Source organism: Ambystoma mexicanum, chromosome 9 (assembly GCF_040938575.1).
Source record: "Ambystoma mexicanum isolate Mex_15411 chromosome 9, UKY_AmexF1_1, whole genome shotgun sequence".
Classification (NCBI taxonomy): Eukaryota; Metazoa; Chordata; class Amphibia; order Caudata; family Ambystomatidae; genus Ambystoma; species Ambystoma mexicanum.
In genome coordinates, this window is record NC_090931.1 from 376,440,012 (window position 1) to 376,465,001 (window position 24,990).

Consider the following 24,990-nt stretch of genomic DNA (forward strand, 5'->3'; position numbering starts at 1 on the left):
CCCATAAAGCTCACCCCGTGGGAGGGCACATGTGCAAGCATGATTGGGTCGGAATCCAAAGAAGGCGTAGGCGAGATGGAGTGTGGCGCCATGACATCTGCTGATGGAGGTGAGTGTCCAAAGTAAACACTGCTAAGCGAAATCTGATGAAAGTCAATGCCAATGTATGTCCAAAGAGTCACACCATGGTCGGCCACACACACACTCCCTGTAAAGTAGGCCAAAGCAACTGAGACACATGCTGATGCCTGCTGTAAGGCAATATCGTACATGACACATACCACACAAAGTAGGAAATTCCACGTGCATGACCAAAATAGTGAGCATGTCAGACAGCACTGTTCCTGGCCACCATGAGTGATGCCGACATATGGCTGCATCTACCACCCATGTATGAAATGACGTGCCCTTCCCAACACAAATGCCTATTACCCACAACTGTGTGGATGAGCAGTTGTACCAATGTATGTATGATGCCTATCCAAACATCACTCATGCCGTCCCTCTCTTCCACCCCCACAGGCAGAGCGCATGACAGCAAAGAGCAGGACGCCACCTCTGCACAGGCCACACCCAGTAAGAGGTCCCAGGAGGACAGCAACCATCCTTCAACCTCCAGGGGACAAGTCAGGGGGCGCTGTGTCCCTGCAACCAAGCCACCGCAGGTAAACGTTACACCTGTACCACCAAGGCCCGTGGAGGGCACAGCACCCCCACCCACTGTCCTGCCTGCAGGCACCTGTGAGACACCCCATTCGGAGGAGTCCAGTGTGGCTGGGGAGGTGGCAGCCACGGCACCCCTCACAGTGGATGACAGCAAGGAGGACATCTAGGGCACCATGGTGGATTATATAATGGATGTGGTCCATACCCCAACCCAAATAGCATCCCTTCAGGTATCTACGAGCGATACCGTGAACACCAACACCCCAGAGCAGTTTGGCCATGACCAAACCCAGGGTCATCTCAGTCCAGTATTCAGTGTTGGGGAGGATGAGCAGGCTGGGGATGCCAGCCAGATTCCCAGCACACCCATAGGTGCAGCCGCAGGGCCACAGCGGGCTGACCTGCTCACTGCACTCATCCGAGAATTTGTACAGGACAACCGTCAGGCCGGAGAGGAGTGGCGTACAGAGTTGTCAGCACTGGGCCGGTCCTTTTCGGACAAAACCAACCGCCTCTGCGAGGAGGTCTCGGCCCTCCGGCAGGTGCTAGGGCGCATCACTGATGCCTTGGAGGCAGGTCATCCCACCCCACAACCTCAGCAGGAGGCCACACTATCCTCCTGCATTTCCATCCAAACCAGCCTGCTCCGCAGGTCGGTCCGTGCACTGCGCCGACGGGACATGCCACCCCCTGGCTCTGGGAGTGCCGAGTGAATGTTATGGCAGCCTAATTTCGGCTTCGTGGACTCAATGGTACTTGTGTGGGGGAGTTGTGGGGGAAGAGGGAGGGGGATGAGGGTGTGTGGGGGAGTTGTGGGGGGAGGTGGAAGGGGGTGAGGGTGTGTGGGGGAGTTGTGGGGGGAGTAGGAGGAGGGTGAGGGTGTGTGGGGGAGTTGTGGGGGGAGGGGGAGGTGGGTGAGGGTGTGTGGGGGGGGCGAGGGTGTGTGGGGGAGGGGGGTGAGGGTGTTGAAGGCTCTTGTCACTTACGTTCATATTGTTACATTCAATACACCGGTTTGAAAAATAAGACCTGAGTGGACATTAATCAATGCGCATGTGTCATTTATTCACATACAGTGCATAGTGTACATGTAGCCCCACACCCAGTGCCCTCTGTCTAACTATCATGTCACCCTCTGCTGACATGTGTGTCAGAAATATTGTGCAATCACTGACTGGCACACAGCACGTCCCTCCTGTGCATCGGCACTGTGATGTCCTGCCACATCTTCATCTACCCCTTCATCTTCATCAGGTGGTATCAGTTCAATGTCAGGGGGCAGGGGCACGTTCCGGCGGATGCACATATTGTGCAGCATTAAACATGCCATGATGATCTTAGCCACCTTCTCATGCCTGTAGAGGAGTGCCCCACCCGACCGGCTGAGGCAGCGAAATAGTGCCTTGAACAGGCCAAAGTCTGCTTGATGACCACACGGGTACTGGTATGGGAACGATTGTAGTCCTCCTTGTGCCTGTTCTGTGGGTTTCGGACAGGGGTGAGGAGCCACGGCTTCAAGGGATAGCCACTATCACCTGTATGAGAGGAAAATTAAGGTACATGTCAGGGTAATCATGAAGGACAGCTGTACTAGTCACACATGCCTGCAGGTTATCGTTGCCCACATGCACATGTTGCTGGATGCATTGCCGCCATTTTCTGTCCCTCCATGTGTCCTGTGCCATGGTCTAATGGTGTGAGTTTCATCTTCAAGATGATGGTGTGCACTGACGTCTAGTTGCACATGCATGGTGTATGCATACAGCTGTGTTAGTGCCAGAAATAATGAGGTGTTGTGTCCTGTTGGATTTGGCAGTAGTCTGTGCAATATTGGGCAATTAGCCTTGGCATTCCTATGGTGACATGCAGCACTCCTGTGATTGTGCCGGCCCTGTGCCGGACAGTGGATTTCCTAGTAGGTTCAGTATGATGCCCTCCCAGGGATGCTTGCCCTGTGTGGTGATATGCTGGAGACAGCAACATGGTGCATATGCACTGCATGGCGCAGGATGGCGTTACGGAGGGTGAGGGTCGCTGATGGGTGGTGCACGTGTCGTGGGATGTGGGGTGGTTTCCTGTTAGCCATGTCGTGATAGGTGTGGACCTTACTTCATTCGTATGGGATTTGTGTGTCTTGTACGGTATGTGATGGTTTGGGGCACAATGTTCGGTGATTTGCACATCGTGCAGTCACATCAACATTGGCAACATGGTGGTGTGTGCATCTCTCCCCCCTTTTCAATGCCATGTGCCAGTCCTGCTACTTACCAAGAAGCCAGGCACGTCGTCCAGCATGTCGCTCCATGAAGCGTGGTAGCGTGGAGTTCCGCAGGACCAAAGAGTCATGAGTTGATCCGGGATATCGGGCACAACAATGTGTGCTGATCTTGCTGGCGTCGCATACCATCTGCACATTGATGGAGTGGTATTGCTTGCGGTGGCGGTACACCACCTCCATGGCATGCGGGACCACCAATTCCACGTGGGTGCAGTCGAGGGAACCTAGACAATTTGGCATGCCTGCCAGTGCATGGAAGGCAGCTTTTGTATCAAATATCTCCTGGGGAGTCCGTGGTAGGTATATGTAGTAGGTATATGTAGTCCCTTGTGTGCTTGAGGAGGGCATCCAGCACTTGGTTCAGAATCCGGGAATATAAGGGTTGTGATATGCCATGCATGTGCCCCATTGTGTGCTGGTAGGTGCCTGTGGCAAAGAAGTGGAGCACAGACACTACCTTCAGTAGAGGGGGAATGGTGGTGCGTATTTCAATGAGACTCACTATGTTGGCGTGTATCAGGTCCACTATGGTGGTGATGGTGTCCCGTTCCAGATGGTACAGGGTATATATCTGCTCAGAGGTTAGGTTGAAGTGAGTAGTTCTGATGCGAGGGATTGGGGGCTGCTGGCGTGGTTACGGTGGCTGCACTGGTGGGGCATGCTGGGCCTGGCTCACCCTCTTTCTCCTCCTGCGTCTCCTCTGTGGTGGCAGCCGTTGTTGTTGTTGTTGTTGACATTGTGGCAATGCAAGCAAGTCCTCCAGCTCCAGTAATGCCACTTCTATTGGAATCATCTTGATGTGGGAGGGGGTGTGGTGTGTTGGTGTGCTCCTTTTGTACTGGGCCTGACTCCATTGCCTTCACCTGTGCTGATTGTGTGCACCTGTGGCAGTTGGGAACACTGTTCAGGGTTCTTTACGGCAGGTCGGTGATGCCGGTATTTACGGCATGTCGGTAGGCACTTTTTCTGCCTTCATGAGGCCGTTATTTGCATGTCCGCATCACTTGTGATCTACTCCGGTTTACTGCATGCCGTTAATGCCGGCATGGTGTGGCGCGTGCACGTGCCAAGACCGCTATTAACGGCATCGTACTTTACGGTGCCGTTATTAGCGGTCTGGTTGGTCAGATAAGCCTGTAGCGGTAACCAATGCTGGTAATCCTTTACCGCAATCGTTTTTCCCTTACCTCCAAACTCGGAATGAGGGCCATGGTGTCTTAATGGTGAGAAAATCGAGTTTGTGGATTCATTTTGTTATCTGGGGCTGACCTTTAATAGTAATGGCAAGTGGGGAAAGCATTTGGACTCGGTATGCCTAGAGGTCAGGTTAAATGGGTAAATTAGATACTACCATACATTTGGTGGGCGCATGCTGGCTAAGGCGATGGAGGTCTACAAGTGTAAGGTGGGGAATATGCTACTGTATGGCAGTGAAATTTGGGGGAGTTCTAACTGTGAAAAGTTGGAGGTTGCCCAAAATAAAATTATGAAAAGGCTGACAGGTCTCCCAATGGGAACCCCAGATAGCGCTTTGAATTTGGAGCTGGGGATAACAAGGCTAGCCACACAACCTAAACCAAGACAATGCGCCTTCTTTTGTAAGGTTCTGCAGATACCACCAAAAAGTAATAATGTTCAGTACCTGTTATCGGAGGTAGCAGGCTTGGGTTTCTGTTTGACGTTTAAGTGGTTTGGGGAGGGTTTTAACACACTTTTGACAGCAGAGATTGAGTCCCTGACCTCAGCAAGAAACCTGAGCCTCTCAGAGTTAAAATCAAGGGTTAAAGAGGGGATACTTAATAGGTACCTGATTCAAGAATGGAACGCTGTTCGGGCCTTAGGCTCTCTGGATCTTTTTCGACAAATGAGATTTAATGCTGAGCAGGGGGGCAGTGTGTGTAGTATCCCCTTGCCCAACTTTAAGCGCTCTATTTTATTAGTGCGTTTAAACATGTTACCACTAAAAGCCTGCACCAATCGGGGACTGGGAGACCCATCGCAAAATAGTATGAGTGGGCTAAGGGAGGGTTTTAGGGATTTTTTGCTAATATGTAGGTAGTGCCTACATTTGCAAATAGATTTGTTAAGGCCCTTCTTTTGGCAAAATCAGATATGGGACTATAAAGTGACACTGTATTTTATTTGGAACTGTCCGGGCCTTGACTTCATTTTTTCTTTGGGTACCTATGTGAGCAAGGCCCTGATAAGACGTTCGAGAAAGTTTTCGATTGAAACTGAAGTGGGGAGAATTCTCTTTTTAACATTGCATTTTTAACTGATTTAAAATGTTGTTTACATTTTTGATTCTGTTATGATGTGTTTAGTGATGTATGTTAATGGAGAAATCCGATCAATAAAATTTACTCTTGCTCCTTTAGCAATGGTAGTGTGGACGCATCATTGTGCTGGTGCAGCATATTTAAGTGTGCAAGTGAATACCTGATAGTCTTCATAACTATTTGTTTCGTCGCATTTAAGCATACAGCAGTCAAAATGGTTTCCATTCCCTATCTAGTTGGAGGCCTGACCTCTCGAATGAGTAATCATTTTCCATACTGTCCTTACATTAACTTACAATTACGTTCTCATCTACATTATTATTTAGATTTTTCCTACTCATTGGTAAAGAGATAACAGGTAGCATGACTAGACATTTCTCAAGGCAGCTACAGCATCTTTTCTAGCTAACACCCTGCTGAGCGACAGTTGAAGTCAGATTCCTGAAAATCTCCTGCAAGGAATACTGTCTTAAAAACGATGTCACATCTTATACCGTGGGCCAACTTCAGGCATGTCTGAAGAACATCACCTAGTCATGCCAACCTCTGGTCCCACCTCCCTGGTATTTACTGCTTGCTAGCCTGTGTACATTCAATAGCATGTGAATCTATAAAGATCCAGTGCTGTTGAAAGCACAGTTGTCTTTAGGTATCGTGCTCCAGCATTGGTGTCTTTTATAGATTAACATGCATCTATGCAACAAGCCCATCCTCCCTGGAGGTTGCCATTGTTGTTGCTCTTACATGCTTTGAATGTGAGGTGTGGGGTGAAAGGATTGGAGTGAGAAGGTCAGCAGGGCTCTGTACTGTTGGGATAAAACAATCCCTTCTGACCTCATAACAGAGACTAGTGGATTCACATTTCAATATTGGTGGATATTCAATAATTATGTAACTTCATAAAAGATACCGGTGATGATGAAATATACCTTCACATGGGTAACCTTATTTCAAAGGGATTGTGTCCTCCAACGTATTCCTTATCTTTGATAGATCATCTCCCAGCTTGCTGGCCTCGGAATTTTTTTTTCAGTGCCAACGTCATCACGCGTATAAATAGACTCGCGCAGCGTCCGTTGCTCAGTTCCGTTTTTCTGCCCTTCGTGGGGCCTCGGAATATCGTTGCTCAGTTCTTCAGTCAAATATATCATTATTCTTCGTGAATACCGACTCGTACTCAATGGCTTCCTCACACAAACCGACGACTCCACGGTCCGGCTTCAAAAAATGTCGAGACTGTGGGAAGAAAATGTCGTTGACGGATCCTCACAGGATCTGTTTATGGTGCCTGGAAATCAAGCACCATTGTTCGGAGTGCGAGGACTGCATGTCCATGACGGCGAAAACCTTGAAGGAACGGAACGGGAAGCTTGAGAGAGGTAAGGCAGTTAAAACTTCTTTGAAAGTTTCCTCGGCGGAGTCGAGACATTCGTCTCCTCGCCATCACTCTTCGAGATCTAAGCATTCAAAAAAGAGACGTCGAAGATCCCCTTCCTCATCTTCGTCTTCTTCCGTTTCCCCAAAAAGGGTCTCCTGCCCCACAAAACATAGCTCTCAGGCTGAGTGGGAGGAATTCAGGAAAAAGATGCTAAGCGTCTTCGAGAAAGTGGCCTCGACCCCCTCGAAGACTGCTGAGGGTGATACCCTGGGTGAAAGACCCAAAAAATCAAAAAGCCGTGAGTCGCAGGACCCGGCGAAAGAAGCCACTCGAGAGCGTCACAAACCCTCGAGTAAAGGCAAAGTTGCGTCTTCGACGCCGTCGACGAAGATCCCTTCGACACATAGATCGGCGTCGTCAACGTGGTTATCGAAGGGTTCTTCGACGCACAGGTCAGTCGAGTCGACACCGTCTTCGAAGCCGACGTCGACGCCGAGAAAGGATAAACCCATGGCCACCTCACAGCCAGTGGCCATACCCAGAGCCTCGAGCACGAGAATGTCGTTGATAACCTCGAGTAGAATCCGACACTCTCGAGTTCATCGAGGCCTCTACCACCTTTCTCAACGCCTTTTTCGATGGCTTTGATGGCTTCGAAGCCTTTAACGTCCGTGTCGACGACGTCAACGTTTTCTCAGCCAACCATGACAAATTTGGCTCCTTCTGCTCTGGAAATGGGATTTATACCATTTTCAAGACCTGATCACTCCAGAGTCTTATCTTCTATTTATGAAGAAGGGGAGGATTCGGATCAGGAAAGACCTTTTGAGTTGCAAGGATCTTCAACTCCTGCACCTGAGGAATTTACCTCTGGGGAATGTAGTTTGAAAGACCTCCATGAATCCCTACAGGAAGCAAGTGGGTTGGACACTTCCCCAGAAGTGGAATTTGCCACACCAGACCCATGGGAACATGCTCAAACCCCTTATAGAACCTTGATGGCAAGGATAATAGAGTTTATGGGGTGGTCCACACTCTCACCTGCTTTTCAGCAAAACAACCTCACAGATATCTTGGTCAAAGATCCACAGGAGGATCCTGTGGTGCCATTTCATGCGGCATTACAAAGGAGAATATTGGCAAACTGGGAAACACCTGAGGTAATCCCGGCGGTTAACAAGAAATTATCAGCTAAATATAGGGTGTCTTCTGCTGACCTTGAATATTTATCCAAACACCCAACACCGGAGAGTCTGGTTGTTCAGGCAGCTACTTCAGCAGGTAGTAAATCGGCTTACCCTACTGTTCCACAGGACAGGGATGATAAGAGATATGACTCTATGGACAAAAAAGTATTTTCTGCATGTAGCATGGCGTTGAAATCCATCAATGCTACTTGTACGCTCGCAAGGTTCAGCCACACATTTTGGGAGTGTGCTTCATCAGCGGCTGACTGCCTCCCGGATGGAGAAGAAAGGGAAACATCATCAAGGATGGTAAAGACGCTATGTGCTAATCCCTTAAAACTGGCATTGATTCTGCTGACAGCATCAGCAGGGCCATGGTGGCAAGTACAACGACCCGGAGATTTGTTTGGTTGCGAAAGTCTGGTTTTGCTCTAGATGTGCAAAGCAGACTCTTGAATATGCCCTTTGACGGCTCTTCTTTGTTTGGTAAGAAGGCGTATGACAGTTTAGAAAAACTACAAACATCAAAGGCAGCAGCAAAATCCCTAGGAGCTGCAATCCGTCAGACACCATATCGCCCCTCAGGAACCTCTTGGAGAGGTAAGTCCTTTCGCTTCTATTCCGCATTCGGAAAAGGCAGATGACAGCCGGGTCAAAGGGGTCAGAAAAAATTCACCCGTGGTGGACGGGGTAAAAACACAAAAGCCGCAGCAGCAGGAGGTGCCTCTTTACCCTCGGCATCTGCATCAGCCGCCTCCAAACCGCTCTGAGGACTCTCTTCACAAAACACCAGTAGGGGGCAGATTAACTCAACATCTGACGGAATGGCAGGCTATTACGTCAGATGCTTGGGCATTGGAGACAGTTGCCCAAGGTTACTGCCTGCCTTTTCTACGCCTCCCTCAGAGTCATCCACCTGGGAACAGCTCTCTGAAAGTTCCAGATCTGCTCCTCTTGCAGGAAATTGTAGACCTGCTAGAGAAAGGTGCCATAGAACCGGTACCTGTAGCAGAGAGGAACAAGGGCTGGTACTCCCCCTACTTTCTCATACCGAAGAAAGACGGAGGACTGAGACCTATCTTGGACTTACGAGAATTGAACAAGTTCCTCAGGAAGGACAAGTTCAAGATGGTAACTCTCTCTCAGATCCTTCAGGCCCTCCAGCTCCAGGACTGGCTGGTATCTCTGGACCTCCAGGATGCTTATTTCCATGTGCCAATCCATCTCAAACACAGGAAAAACCTGAGGTTCGCAATTGGCAGCTCTCATTATTAATTTCGAGTTCTGCCATTGGGGCTGACCTCCACCCCGAGGGTCTTCACCAAGCTAATGTCGGTAGAGGCTGCAAGTCTAAGGAGGGAAGGGATCCACGTCTACCCCTACCTGGACGATTGGCTGATCAGAGCTGTATCTTTGGAACAAGCTCAGATCCAGCTAGATTATGTCTGCCACTTCCTTCACAAACTGGGCTTCTCCCTCAATTTGAAGAAGTCATAGATGATACCATCACAGAGACTCCAGTTCATTGGAGCGGTCCTGGACACTTCCCTGGGAAAAGCCTCGCCACCAGAGGTGAGGGCTCAAGATATTCTGCAGATGGTCACCAAGTTTCAAAATGCCCAACGTCTCCCAGCCTTCGACTTTTTGAGGTTGCTAGGCCTCATGGCATCCTGCATCTTCCTTGTGCCAGAGGCTCGCCTGAGAATGAGATCTCTTCAGTGGGCACTGAGAACTCAGTGGTCGCAATTCTCAGGGAGAATGACAGACCTCCTTCAGATTCCGGACAAGGTGGTTCGAGACCTTCAGTGGTGGGCCTGCCAGAAAAACATCTTGAAGGGGGAACTGTTTTGGCATCCATGGCCGGAGATAACAGTAGTCACAGATGCCTCACTCATGGGGTGGGGAGCCCATACCAACGACTTGACCATCAGCGGTCGTTGGTCTCCATCGGAGTCCAGACTACATATGAACCTGTTAGAGATGAGAGCAATCAGACTAGCGCTGAAAGCTTTTCTGCCATCTGTACAGGGGAAAAATGTCCTGATAATGACGGACAACACAGTGGCCATGCACTACCTCAACAAAAGAGGAGCCGTAGGATCACTGCCACTGTGCAGAGAGGCAATGCAGCTCTGGTTTTGGGAATTCAAGAAGGAATCTCTCTATCGGCAGTTCACCTAGCCGGAGAGAAGAACTTGACGGCGGACGCTCTGAGCAGGCAGAGCACAGTATCCCACGAGTGGGAACTAGCTCAGGAAGTCTTTCAGAAGTTATTCGCCCTTTGGGGAACCCCTCAAGTGGATCTGTTTGCCACCAGTACCAACAGAAAGTGTGATCTGTTTTGTTCAAGGGAATTTCCCCCGAGAGGAGCTCTAGGGGACGCGTTTGTAGTGGACTGGGAGTTTCCACTCCTGTACGTGTTTCCACCAGTCCCTGTCATTCCTCAAATGATCAGGAGGTTGAGAAGATTCTGGAGAACCATGATCCTAATTGCCCCAGACTGGGCCAGGAGAACGTGGTACCCAGACCTTCTGGACATGTCCATCTGCCCTCCAATTCGTCTTCCACTCGAGGAGAATCTTCTCTCACAGAAGGGAGGTCAGGTTCTCCATCCAGACATCAGAACCCTCAACCTTCATGCCTGGCTTCTGAAAGGTTGAGATACAAGGATTGGGACCTCACTGATGACGTCATGGAAGTGTTGCTTTCGGCCAGATGGCCAGCAACAAAGTCTTTATACCGCCGCCATTCGAACAAATTTTGCAGCTGGTGTAGAAAAGAGAATATCGACCCCTTTTCATGTGGTACACCAACGGTGTTATCCTTTCTACTCTACTTGGCAAATTCAGGCCTTCAAGTTGGCACTATCAAGGGCTATCTCGCAGCGCTATCGATCTTCAAGCGCACTGCAGAGGAGCCTTCGTATTTCAAATTACCCTTAGTAATACAATTTCTAAAGGGATTAACTAATGTCTACCCTCCAAGACCTTTCCAGGTTCCTTTATGGGACTTAAATTTAGTCCCATAAAGAGGGGTTCCGGTTCGAGACATATGTGCGGCTGCCACATGGTCGTCCTCACATACTTTCACAAGAATCTACAACCTGGATTCCTCCGCTAGTCAAGAGACTAGGTTTGGCAAAGCCATATTACATTCGGTTCATTCCTGAAAAGAAACATGGCGTTTTACTCCCACCTCCAATTACACACCACTGCTATGGGAGTCTATCAAAGATAAGGAATACGTCGGAGGACACAATCCCTTCGAAGGATGGGAGGGGCGATAAGGAATACGTCGGAGGAACATCCCATTGAAAGAACGTTACAAGGTAAGAAGTAACTTGTTCTTCTGCAGCATTGGTATCTTTCATAAATTCACATCAGAACTGCCCAAGTCCTCCAAAGTATCAGAGTCTCTTCAAGGGATTGATTCTTTTCATCCTCTTAATCTATAGTTAGCCACTTCTTGATGGGGCAGAGCGGTTTAAGGCCTAACAACCCCACTGGTTGTAGAGCAAATGCCCCAAAATGTAGGTGGATAGTGTGATGCTGGAAATGCATCGGAGGGACAGGGCCTCCGTATCCTTGTCCTTTACTGCTTTTTATCGTGTGTTCTGTCGTGTTTTCCGTGCAGGAGTTCATGTGGGACTCCTGTCGGTGCAGCTCTCTTTCTTTTGGTTTGGTTACCGGACCCGTGGGATACCCTTATGGCACCCATGGGTGGGGGTACAACCCTGTGCCCCTAGTGTATGTTTTTGGGCACCTGTGGGTGGCCCACAGAGCAGGGTATGGGCTGGTGGCAGCTCCATGCTGAATTTGACAGGTGCGCAGAGTATCCTCCATTTTGGGATACCCTGGCCCTGCCATTGGGATCAGTTGATCCCTGATGGAAAACAAGATGGCCCCGGTGGCCTCTTGCTTTCTATTACCCATTACCTTGTTTTCCCAAAGTCCTGGGAAGCCCTGACTCTGTCCCTTCCCCCTGACTGGCTGTTGGATGGAAGGGCCATATATGGTGTTGTTGTGAAGGCCCGGCCAGACTAGCTGGAGCCTTCTCGGTGATGTATGTTGTGGGTACCTCCTGTGGGTGGGACCTGGGTGAATAGAGTATGTGACGAATATGCATTCTGTGTTGTGGGTGTCTAGTATCTGGTGGTTGACACAATGACTGAGACAACCCTGCCCGAAACCGGTATGAATGCAGCTTGGAGTGTTGAATGGCTCGGTACTTGTCCCAATACACATAACTTGTTGTGAGTGTCTGGAGAGAAGTGAATGGCCTGAATACCTATTGTGCCTGATTGGCTGCCTGCCAGCATGAATGCCCGTAGTCGTGATTGGATGCTTGAGTGTGACCCAGCGGAATGAAATGGAGATCAACAGTATATCTGGGGACCTCTCACTGCCAGGAATCGTGTTCAGAAGCTGAAGTCCACTACGACGAGTAACTAGATTAACTGACGCTTGACCTTGAAGCCCTGCTGGATGAGAAGAATTGCTTTTGCTCTCCTTCACAATCTGAAAGCTGCTGCGCCTCCAAGGACTGACCCAGAGAGGAACTGGTAAGGCGCCCTCTTCCCGAGCTACGAGGGACCATTGTGCACAGCTGATCTTTGCCAACGCTCCCTGGTAGACAGACCTGCGACAGGCTGCCGACCCGATACGGGGACTGCTGCGGAACTCCAAGGAGAAACACTCAGACTGTTGTCAGCCACTGTCGACGACCGCCGTCGACGACCGGAGCCGCCGTGCTCCCGTTTGCCTAAGAACTTCCATTGATCATCAAACGCTCTCGTCTGCATCTCCATCCGCTTGTCTCCTGCTGGAGAAAGCCCGACCGTCGACGCGCCGAGGAGCATCTACCGGTGGGTTTCCCGCCACCTACAGACCGCAGAGACGCCGACGACTCGACACCCTTGCTGGGCCACAGTTCTTCATCATCTCTTTGTGGTCCAGAACTATCGTCACCAAGGTGCCCTGCACGCCTCTTCCTTGCAGAACGCCAACGCTCTGTCGTCGACGAGCACCGCTAGGAACGAAGCTGCCACTTCCCTGCCATAGTTCACCCTGTTCACCGTCGGACGTTCGACGATCCGTGGCTCCCGCCTGAAAGGGAGGCACTCAAGAAGGATCTGTCGGTGCATCGTCGGAGAACTCTACTCCACCAGGTACATTGGGGGGGGGGGGTAAAACCTTAACAGGAAGAAATAAGACTATTGAACATTTGGACTGGGCTTGTGTTATATATCTTTATTTACAGTTTGCCCAGGTGGGGGGATCTCCACACAGAACTGTGCCTAGTGGTAGGGGTCAGCATTCTGCCTATTGTTTCAACCATCTTACGTTCCTGCCTATCTCCATTGCTGGTTTACTCGTTATTGATCTGTGTGCCATTTTAACCGTACAGTTGATGCACTTTAATGAGATTTGATAACATTAGTGGTACCACTCTAGACGTGTATATATTTATCATTATTGACTTCCAAGTACAAAGTGCGTTATTGTGATCGTGTACATACCTTTGAATATTAATTATATAAAGACTGTGTTTTCAGTAATACAGTGTGTGGACATTCCTTTGTGGGGGTTCGGGGATTACACTGTACTTAAGAACCAGCCCCCATCACCTCCTGAGAAGCTAGGCCTTGATTGCTCGTCAATTGCTACCCTATAGAGAATCATGGCTGGGGTCCGCTGTGCCTCTCCTCTACCATATAGAGAGCGGAAGTACAGACACCCCCTACCAGTCTTTACAGATAGGCTTCACATTTTGGTGCAGTTTCTTTTCACTGCTACATTAAACATATATCGAGGATTACCACCCTAACGACAGGCAATATTCAAAGGATGTGACTCTATGAAAGAAACCAATGCTGGAGAGCTATAGTTGCACTTAAGAGACCTTTTATGGAATATGGTGCTTTATAACCATATTCCAATAGGTCTGCAATTGCGTTCATTTATGTGATGTATGCAGATTGTTGCGACATGTTTCAAGTTTAAAAAGCTAATAAAAACCAGTTAAAAATGTTCAATTTAAGTGTATCTCTTTATATTCTGCGCTCCAGCTCCATCTTAGTGCAATGCCGTGTGCCCTTAATGCTCAATAATTAGTGTTTATAATGTAACATGGCATTTTCTAGGCAGATGGCAGCGCAAAACATTTGTCTGACACACCTGACACGGCCTTCCCAGCAGAGCAGATTGAATTCCTCATATATGAGGTGACCACAGGCGGCAAACAAGGAAAAGAAGCAACAGCCTCCCCTCCAGCTCGATGCAGAGAACGAAGAGGCACAACACAACAGGGCAAGTCGCCGGGTAAGATGCATCTACTCGAGCAAATGTGAACTTCCGCCTTCATTTGTGTTTAAGAACGTTTAGGGGATAACTATTACTTTATTTTATTATTGGAAATTAAACATAGAAAGTACTTAATAAAAGAGTACTCTTCTGGCCTAATCTCTTCATTACAGCATATGGACTAAATATAGTGTAGCAGGTGCATTGCACTTTAAGGAAGAAAGGAATATGAGTATGCATGGCTGCAAACACACAAACGCACAGGTGCTGCTTTCCACTATCCAATCTGCTCTTTTACACTTCAATGGGGGTCATTACGACCCAGGCGCTAATTGCGCCAACTTTACCACCATGGTGTAAACTATGTTTACACCATGGTGGATGGCGGATTTACCGCCCCATTCCAATGGTGAGTGGGGCGGTAAATCCCCATTTCCCATTTTCCCTTCCCCATTCCCATTTTTGCCCCATAGGGCATAATGGGAGTGGGGAAGGCGCTAATTACGCCACCGTAAATTACGGTGGCGTAATTAGCATCATGGCAGGTTAGCGCCATGGATTTTAACGGCTGCTAAGAGAGGCCGTTAAAATCAGAATAGGCGTTAAGGGTCAACGACGGCGTTAACCCTTAACGCCTGGGTCGTAATGAGGCCCAATACGTCTGCTGTGAGTTTATTGCTTTAGATTATTATTTTTTGCTGCAATCCAATATCATTTTATGAACTCCTTTGCATCATTTTGGGAAGCTTGCTTCTGCAGCATGTCAGTTTGGAAAACTGCTCTTTATCAATAGATTAAAAAGACAGCTGTAAAAGGATTTAGTCATGAGTGGCGTGACCTGGCTGTTGTTTTTTTGCTAACTCTTCTACTCTTCTAAAATAACGTCACATCGTCATCTTTTTGGTTGTATGGCTTTCTTCAGTACAGGAACCATATTTTCTACTGGTTTAGGTTTGTGCAGTGCTGCATATGCTCTAAAACCAAGATTTACTCTGTGCATGTTTCTTCTTCCCAAAGGTTGACTGGTTTATATAAAATCACCCAAAAAGACAAGGGTATAACCGTTGGCTCAGTCTGTGCTTATCAAGCCTAGCTCTTTCCAGGAATGCAGTGCTTCAGTACTGAACTGACGGCTTTTACTAGTCCAAGTCATAATTAACTCACAAAAGAAATTTTGGACCCTGTTTACTTCATGAACAAAATATATATCAGAGGGCAAAAATTAAAGTTTCAAGCTGCTAGCCAGCCATACAAAGTCACTGGCCAACCCAATTCTTTACATACACTCAGCATACATATATAGCAAGCGCAGTGGCCGTTGGCCTGAGTTCCTTTTTTCTGCTAACAGTGTTTGCTTCGAGTCAAATTCGGCGCCCCTCATCAAGTGACATTACGTTACAAAAACTTTCATAATTGTGTCTTCTTCTTCAACACCACCATTGCCAAAGTCTGGTTTCAAGAAATGTCGCGACTGCGGGTCAAAGATGTCCCTTACTGGCCCAAATCCTATCTGCCTGTGGTACTTCGGTGAGGGCCACAATACCTCCAATTATTCCAAGTGTCAATCCATGAAGGGAAAAGATTTGAGGGAACGGAAGAGGAAAACTAAGGTAGGAAAAATCCCTATAAAATCACGTACCTGACCTGCTAGGCCTTCGATCGACGAGTCAAGAGGCGACCCTCCTCAGAGGAAGAAGGCCAAGCGATCTAGGTCGAGGAGTGGTTCCCACCACTCTTCTTCGTCTTCGAAGAAATCCAAGAGAAGGCACCGACGGTCGCCTTCGTTAACTTATTCGACTGACGCCTCCCCCGAAAGTGTTGCTTGTCCTTCAAAAAGATCAACACAGGCTGAATCGGAATCCTTCAGAAATGTAAAAAATATTCGAAAAACAAAGTCATTCTCCTACCGAGCCTTCGAAAGAAGCCGGACAGGAAAGGTCTCATCCAAAAACCTGCACATCATCAAGCCCGGGTTACAGGTCTGATTAGCATCGGGTGCCCTCGAAGCCTCGACCTGAAAAATCTAAGGATCACACGAGACATAGGGAGAAGTCGAGGTTGTCGACACCATCGACCGCTTTGACGCCAGCGTTGCCTTCGGCGCCCGCCAGGCCCTTGACTCCCATGAAGCCATTGACTTTGACGGCGAAGACTTCAACGCCAGCTGCACCACACTTGCCAGCTAAGCCGTCGGTGCCAAGTGCCCGTCCTAAAATGGCGCCGATAAAGAAAATATGGACGACTTTGACGACGTCGAAGCCTATTGGTACAAAACCTGACAAGATGTATGCTCCTTTTCCGAAGAAAGAGTTCATTAAGTCTCTTACTTCTATTTTTGAAGAGCAAGAGCATTCTGACAATAATGAATCCCCATTAGCTTGCTTTATGATACAGCCAATGTACCAGAGAGCTTTATCTCTGAGGAAAGTAGAATGCAAGGCCTATATGAGAACTTACAAACAGCAAGAGGGGTTGGTGCCACCCAAGAACTTGAATTCGGAAAGCCAGAACCAGGGTAACATGCAGACTCTTCTTATTGACAGCTCATGTCAAAAGTGGTTGAATATTTAGGTTGGAGCAGGCCCTCTTTGCCCTATGACCAAGACGACCTCAAAGAAATTCTGGACAAGGGTCCACAAACTGATCCCATTTTGCCTTTTTATAAGGCATTGCAAAAAAGGGTGGCTAGGAATTGGGAGACTCTGGAATCTAATGACAAGAATTTGACAAATAAATACCGCCCCTCCAGTAGTGACCTCAACTACCTGTCGAAACACCCCACTCCGGAGAGTCTGGTGGTGCAGGCAGCTACAGCTACTTCTAAACAGGCAGCGCACACTACCATCCCTCCTGATAGGGATGACAAGCGTGTAGATGGATGGGCGAGGAAGGTATTTTCTGCAGGGAGCATGGCACTGAAGTCTGCCAACTCCACTTGTGCCCTTGCAAGGTTATTGTATACTCTGTGGGACTGTATCTCCATGGCGGTAGAGCACATTCCCGAAGGGGATGAAAGGGATGGCTTCTTAGCTATTGTTAAGGACGGCAAAGAAGCCATGTGCGTGTACCTTCAGTCAGGATTGGATTCTGTAGATAGCATCAGCAGATCCATGGCTACGAGCACCGTTATGCGCAGATTTGCGGGGTTGAGGAGGTCGGGATTTGCACCTGATGTGCAATCTAGACTTCTCAACATGCCTTTTGAGGGGTCTCATCTTTTTGGCAACAAGGCTAAAGAGAGCCTTGAGAAGTTGCAGACCTCAAAGGCGGCAGCCAAGTCTTTAGGCGCCGTTATTCGTCCTAGTGCACAACCTTGGAGGGGTAGATCTTTTCGCTAATACTCGTGGTGGACGAGGTAGAGGTGCGAAGCCAGCTCAAGCAGCAGCCTCCTTACCATCTGCCTCGGCAGCTGCCGCCACAAAACCACTCTGAGGTCTTGAGTCACAGTTCACCAGTGGGGGGGCAGACTGTCGCAGCATCTGCAAGAATGGCGAGACATTGGGCCTCATTACGACCCAGGCGGTAAGTTACCGCCTGGGTCGTACCTTTACCACCATGGCATAAACTATGTTTACGCCATGGTGGTTGGCGGACTTACCTCCCCATTCCGAGGTTGGCGGGGCGGTAAGTCCCCAATCCCCATTTACCCTTCCCCATTCCCATTTGTGCCCCATAGGGCATAATGGTAGTGGGGAAGGCGTTAATTACGCCACCGTAAATTACGGTGGCGTAATTAACGACATGGTCCCTTAGCGCCATGGATTTTAACACCTGCTAAAAGCAGGTGTTAAATCCGCCATGGCGCTAAGGGACCTCGGAATCAGGCGGTAAGGGTCGGCGCTGTTTACGCCGCCGTAAACCCCTTACCGCCTGGGTCCTAATGAGGCCCATTACTTCAGATGCTTGGGCTTTGGAAACCGTAGCCCACGGTTACTGCCTTCCTTTTGTTTGTTTGTTTGTTTGTTTGTTTATTAATTTATAAAACGCACCTCACCCTAGGGTATCTAGACGCATTACAAGACAGCTTTGATGCAAATGGTTACATACATATAATCATGGCAAATGTAGATAGTACAGTAACAATAAATGTGAAATCGAACAATCAGGCATTAACAGCTAATTTACAAGAAGGAAGGCAAGTACAGAGATATATACTGACGCATGGAGACAAGTGCATTACAACGGATAGGCGATTAGTTCCTCTGTGTGATTTAACCACTCAGGGTGCAGTGTCGTTCAAGGTTAGCCAATTTTTAGTGTTGGTCCTGAAGCTTTGTAATGTCTGATCCATGCGCAAATGAATGGGGAGGGCATTCCAGGCTTGGGCAGCCTGAACAGGGAAGTTGTTGCCTCCAACTCTTTTCAAGTTGAACCGTGGACCTGTGATACACAAGGAATTGGAAGACCTAGTGGGACGTCATGAGATTTATTTGGTGATTTTCTCACGTAGGTATTGTGGAGCCGCATTGTTCAGGCATTACTAAGTAATAGAAACTATTTTAAATTGAATTCTGTCCTTGATGGAAAGCCATTTATGTTTCATTCTGGTTTCTGAGATATGTTCTCTCCTTGGATATTCAAGGCTTTTCTGAGAGCATTGTTTTGTAGTATTTGGAGTTTGTTTTTTAAGATTTGTTTGTTGGCTCCTGCATAGAGGGCATTGCAGTAATCGAGTTTGGACAAGGTTAAAGCTCTCGCTAGTGTGATGCAGCTATTTGCTGATAGGTACGGTTAGCAGGCATGTATTAACTTGCAGGTGTACGAGGTTGCAGATGCCGTCGCATTAACTTGTTTGCGCAATTTTATAGAGGAATCAAGGAAGAAACCTAATGTTTTAGTCTCATTAGCAACTTTGATGATGATGCCGTCTATGTTGAACGAAGAGTATTGGGCATCAAGTTTATTTAGGTTAGTGAGAGCACCTAGGATCAGAATCTCGGTCTTATCATCATTCAGGCAGAGGCTGTGGACTGCCATCCATGTCTGGATGATAAGATAGATTTTGTTTAGTAGGGCAAGGTCTATGTCATAGTTGCTCAAGAAAGGTATAAGTGTCTGGGTGTCATCTGTGTAATTTGTGTAGATGACACCCAGATGATCCAGTTTGTCAAAAAGAGGCTTTGTGAATATATTGTACAATGTCTGAGATACGCAAGAGCTTTGCGGCACTCCGCATGTAATGGGTGATGGGTCAGCAGCAGCAGATGGAGGAAAAACTCTCATTGATCTGTTGCTGAGAAAGGATTTAATCCAGTCTGAGGCTTCTTGAGAGAAGTTAGCTGCAGATGAAAGGTGCATGCAAAGGATCTTGTCCACCAGAACAAATGCGGCTGAGAGGTCTAATAGGAGAAGTAGGGCACATTGTCTGTTGTCTTTCAATTGATCTATTTTAATTTTCAAGTCTATCAGAGCATTTTCAGTACCGTTGAGTGGTCTGAAGCCAGATTGTCTAAGTCCTAAGAGATTGTTAGTTTCTAGATATCGCTGGATATTTTTATAAGAAGACCTCAGAACAATCCACCGGGGAACCACTTTTCGAGGATTCCGGATTCGCTCCTTGTGGATTTTAACCCTGCTAGAGAAAGGTGCTATAGAACCAGTACCTGTAGCGGAGAGGAACAAGGGATAATGCTCCCAATATTTTTTTATCCCCAAAAAAGACAGAGGTCTGAGACCCATCTTGGAATTGAGATACTTGAACAAGTTCCTCAAGAAGGACAAGTTCAGGATGGTCACACTTTCTCAGATCTTTCAGGGCCTCCAACTCCAGGATTAGTTGGTGTTATTGGACCATCAGGATGCTTGTTTTCATGTGCCAATCCATCTCAAGCACAGAAAATATCTAAGGTTCACAGTTGGTGGTTCTCATTATCAATTTCGAGTTCAACTGTTGGGGCTGACCTCCTCCCGAGGGTTTTCACCAAGCTGATGGTAGTGGTGGCAGCGAATCTCAGGAGGGGGGGGATTCACGTCTACCCCTACCCGGACGATTGGCTGATCAGGGCCCGTTCTCCCGAACAAGCCCTAGATCATCTCAAAGTTACCTGTCACTCTGTTCACAGACTGGGCTTCTCCTTCAATTACAAGAAGTCCCATATGTCACCAAAGGCTCCTGTACAGCGGAGCTGTGCTAAATACATCCTTGGGAAAGAGCTTGCCACCCGAGGTGAGGGCTCAAGACATTCTTCAGATGGTTACCAAATTTCAGAGTGCCCATTTTTCTGGTGCCAGAGGCATGCCTGAGAATGGGATCCCTCCAATGGGCTCTAAAAACACAATGGTCCCAATTCTCAGGAAAGATGTCGGACTGACTTCAGATTCCAACTAGAGACTCACAGGATTGTTTGTGGTGGGCTTGCGAGGAAAATATTCTGAAGGGAGACACTTTTTGCCAACCATGGCCGGAGATTACAGTAGTGACGGACGCCTCATTCTAACGATCTGACAATCAGCTGTCGTTGGTCGCCATCGGAGTCCAAACTATACATCAATCTTTTGGAGCTGAGAGCAATCAGACTTGCCCTGAAGGCTGTTCTGCCCTCTGTACGGGGAAATAATGTCCTGATAATGATGGACAACACAGTGTCCATGCATTACCTCAACAAAAGAGGAGGTGTAGGCTCACTACCACTGTGCAGAGAGGCAATGCAGCTCTGATACTGGGCAATTCAAGAAGGAATCTCTCTAGCTGGAGAGGAGAACATGGCGGTGGATGCTCTGAGCAAGCAGAGCATTCTCCCACGAGTGGGAACTAGCTCAGGAAGTTCTTTAAGAGATCTTCACCCTTTGGGGAACCCCTCAGGTAGATCTGATTGCGACTGCCGTCAACCAGAAGTGTGAAAGATATTGCTCTAGGGAATTTCCTCCAAGAGGAGCTCTAGGAGACGTGTTTGTAGTGGACTGGGAATTTCCACTGTGTTAGGCAGAATTATATGCAGTACCCTTTGAGAACACCACATACAATTAAGACTACAAGTGACAGTACAAATTCACTTTGGTACAAGCCTGTACTACACAGTTAAAGTGGTAGTGATGGCTGAGCAGCCAGATTTATCTCAAGAGTAAGTGAGCAGTTTCAAATAGTTACAATGACAGCACTTACTATGATTCAAACAAACACTGACTCAAGGTTTCCAAGTAAAAGAATATACATTTATTTTACTTTTCAGTTGTATAATATTTCACTATTATTAGCAGTTTAAAAATCACACTCTTAATACACCACACCACTCCCAATAAGTTCCAGACAAGTTAAGCTCACAAAATGAAGTGGGAGCAAAATGGCACTCCAGCAACTTTAAAAGGTAGGAAAAGACAAAGTTAATAGAAATTGAACCACACCAACAGGTAAGTACTCAGGGCAAGCGAACAGGAGAGACTACAGTGATGGAATCAGGTAAAAAAATGCTTAGGGCCAAAGTCACTAGGACAAAAGTCTTTTGCCCAAGATCACACGGTTCAGGGTAGTTTGCGGTAAAGTTTGTGGCACGGGTTCCGGACGAGGTTGGTTGGCAGAAAAGTTAGTTCGAAGAGAAGGACAAGCCCTCGGATTGGAGAAAGATTTTAAATACTTTCATCGCGGTTGAACGAAACAAACAACTGGATTTGCACAGTACCTTAAAACGGAGAAGAAGCTGTAGCTGAGGCGGACATTCCTGGTAGTTCCTGAAGGCTCACGGTTCCTGAAGCGACTGTCAGACTGACAAGAAGTAGGAAGACTGGAGGGTCCTGCCCAGGGAAGAAACCAGAAGCAGAGTGAAACAACGAATAAAAGGTGCGCTCCTTAAAACTCAAGCAGGGTCCGATCTTCCTGGCTATCCGGCCCACTGTAGCTCTGTACAGCGAATTCGACCAGAGGAGGGGTCCTGGCTTGCAGTTTGGGCGAGGTGTTTGGTCCCACCAGCTCAAGGGAAGACGTTTCCTGGAAGATCTTCTCTGTCGTCGGATTCTGAAGATTCTGACCTGCAGCAGGGCTTCACCGGGCGGTTCAGTCATTGTAGGGGTCCTCTTCCATCAGCTCCTCATTGGTTCTTTCGTTCCAGTGGCAACTCTGCCTTTCCAGTCCCAGAGACCTGATTTGTATGCGGTTTGCCCCCAATTCATACAGCCTGGCTGTCTATCACACAACAGGGTGGCTGTCCTGGCAAGGACAGTCACCCAGCCAATCAAACAGGAGTGTGACTTGGGTTACCAAGGAAACCCATGGCAGGGGTCCTCAGACCCCTCCCTCACATCCTGCCTACCCAGATTTTCAGGCACCTTAAGGAGGGCTTCTGTGCAGAAGCCAGCGAAAATACAGCAAACAAAGGGACCAAAACTGGTTTGGCGCACAGAGTAAAACACGAGAAAGACTTTAACAAAAAGAAATGGCGAATAAATCCAGCCGAAATAAAATCTATTTGGTCAAGTGGGTTTATGTTTGAGGCTAATAAAATACCCTAAAACAATACCATTGTTATTTAAGATAACCGCGGTATGAAAAATAGGGTAGTTACCACTGCCACCAGCCAAGTCTTGATGAAAAGGGAGCGAAACAGTGCTCCAAGAGAAACAGACAAAAAGGGATAAGAATTAACCCTTTCCAATACTCCATGTAAAATGGGTTGTACTGGGTCTGTGATTTAAAGAGACTACATAAAGTTAATGGCAACTTTATATGTTTCTGGGAGACAGTAGTCAGTCCCAGAAAAATTGAGTCAGTGGGAAGTCTAAAAGACAATCCTGTGTCACTGCACTGTGCTGAGTAACACACATAAAAATGATGCTCATGGAGTAGGTGAGGCTCCAGAGCCCAAGATCACACAAATGGTAAAAAGACACACAGCAAAACACATGTAAGAGTGGGAAAAAGGCTCACACACTTACCAGGTGAAAAAAATAAACCCTAGAAATCCAGCAAAGCTGCTGAGGGACTCATTAGGTAAGGAAAATCAGCCATTTATGATAATACCCCCACCAGACGAAGGGACAGGATAATTTAATCCTCTCCTGGATGAATCTCTACCTCTAGTCAGTTAAAACATCCTAGAGAGACCCTCAGCATTTTGGTTGTGACATCCTGCTCTGTGCTCAATGGTGAAATCAAACCCTTGCAGGTAGATTGACCATCTTCGAAGTTTTGGGTTCTCCCCTTTCATTTGCATTAACCATCTCAAGGGTTGGTGGTCTGTCTGAATCACAAAGGTAGATCCATAAAAGTATGGTCTAAACCTCTTCCGAGCCCACACAATGGCAAAACATTCACGCTCTATGGCTGCCCATCTTGTTTCTGGTTCCTTCAGTTTCCTACTGATGAAGCAAATTAAGTGTTCCCTACCTTTCTCATCCAGTTGACAAAGGACTGCACCTATACCTATATTGGAGGCAGGCATCTGTCTGCACAATGAAGGGTTGGTGGTAATCAGGAGCTCTTAGGACTGGAGCTTGACAAAGGGCTTTCTTCAGGTTTTTTGAGTGCACTCCTCATCCATCTACCCTTTTTAGGGAATTTTGGAGAGGAGATCACATTCAAGGGAGAAGCTACGGACCCATAGTTCTCTATGAAATTCCTGTAGTACCCAGTGAGACCTAGGAAAGCTCTCACTTGGGTTTGAGTAGTAGGGGTGGCCCAGTTTTGCACAGCTTGTGCTTTGCTGGGCAATGGCTTTATCTCACCTCTCCCTACCTCATTACCAAGGTAGACCAATTTACTCTGACCAATTTGACAATTGCTTGCCGTTATGGTCAGAAGGGCCTGCTCAAGAGCCTGCAAAACATATCGCATGTGATCAATATGTTCTTTCCATGTAGGGCTGAACACTGCAATGTCATTCAAGTATGCCATGCAGAAGTTCTCCATCCCATTCAGAACCTGATTAACCATCCTTTGAAATGTTGCAGGTGTATTCTTTAGTCCAAAAGGCATAACCTTAAACTGCTGGAGGCGTGCTGGGGTGGAGAATGCAGTTTTCTCCTTGGCATGGTCTGTCAGTGATATTTGCCAAAAGTCTGAGGTTAGATCAAATGTACTGAGGTGCTTGGCTAAACCAAGTCTATCCACCAGTTCATCTGTCCTTGGCGAAGGATGGGCATCAGTCTTAGTGACTGCATTTAAAGCTCTATAGTCCACACAGAATCTTAATTCCTTGGATCCTGCCTTTGGAACTAGAACAACTGGATTAGAACATGGACATGTAGATGGCTCTATAACCCTGAGATCAAGCATCTTGTTGACCTCTCCTTTGATGTGGGATCTCACATGTTCTGACATTCTGTAACCTCTGCTTTTTTACAGGTAAACCGTCACCAGTGAGAATATCATGCTGACCCCAAGGGGTCAAGGCTGGTGATAGTGAAAACAGGGAGGCAAACTGATTCAACAGGACTTTGCACTCCTCCTGTTGTTCAGAGGTCAGCTGAGAAGAGAGATGAACTCCTTCTATCTGTTCATCCAAAGGTTGGCCTTTGAGGAGGTCAGGTAGTGGTTCACTCTCCTCTTACTCTTGAGCTGAAGCTAGAAGCAAAGATCCTACGTCTGGTCTCGAGACATAAGCGTTTAAATGGTTGGTGTGAAAGACTCTGGGAGCCTCCTTAGATCTGCCTAAGTCCACCAGATAGTTCACCTCCCCAAGTGTGCCCACAAACATGAAGGGTCGTATCCATTTGTCATGCAAGGCCCTCTGTCTTGTTGGCACCATAACTTATGCAAGCTGGTCTTGAGACAACTCAACCGTGCTGGCCTTCTGGTCTTGCCAATGTTTGACCAGAGCCTGACCTGCTTTTAAGTAATCACTTGCTTCTGTCATCATGTGTGACATTCTCCTCCGGAGACCTATCACATAGTCAGTCACTCTGACTGGCTTGGGGGAAGGAACACTCTCCAACCCCTCCTTGATTCGGGCCAATGGACCTCTGACTAGAT

At 47.7% G+C, this 24,990-nt stretch overlaps 1 protein-coding gene across 1 annotated transcript in view; it reads left to right on the forward strand.

The window, feature by feature from the left end:
- Nucleotides 1–24,990, forward strand: part of HSF5 (heat shock transcription factor 5) — an 886,218-nt gene that overhangs the window by 612,157 nt on the left and 249,071 nt on the right. Inside the window, exon 5 of the mRNA XM_069614838.1 lies at nt 13,931–14,108. Coding sequence (XP_069470939.1) covers nt 13,931–14,108 — 178 coding nt within the window. The remainder of the gene's footprint in view (nt 1–13,930; nt 14,109–24,990) is intronic.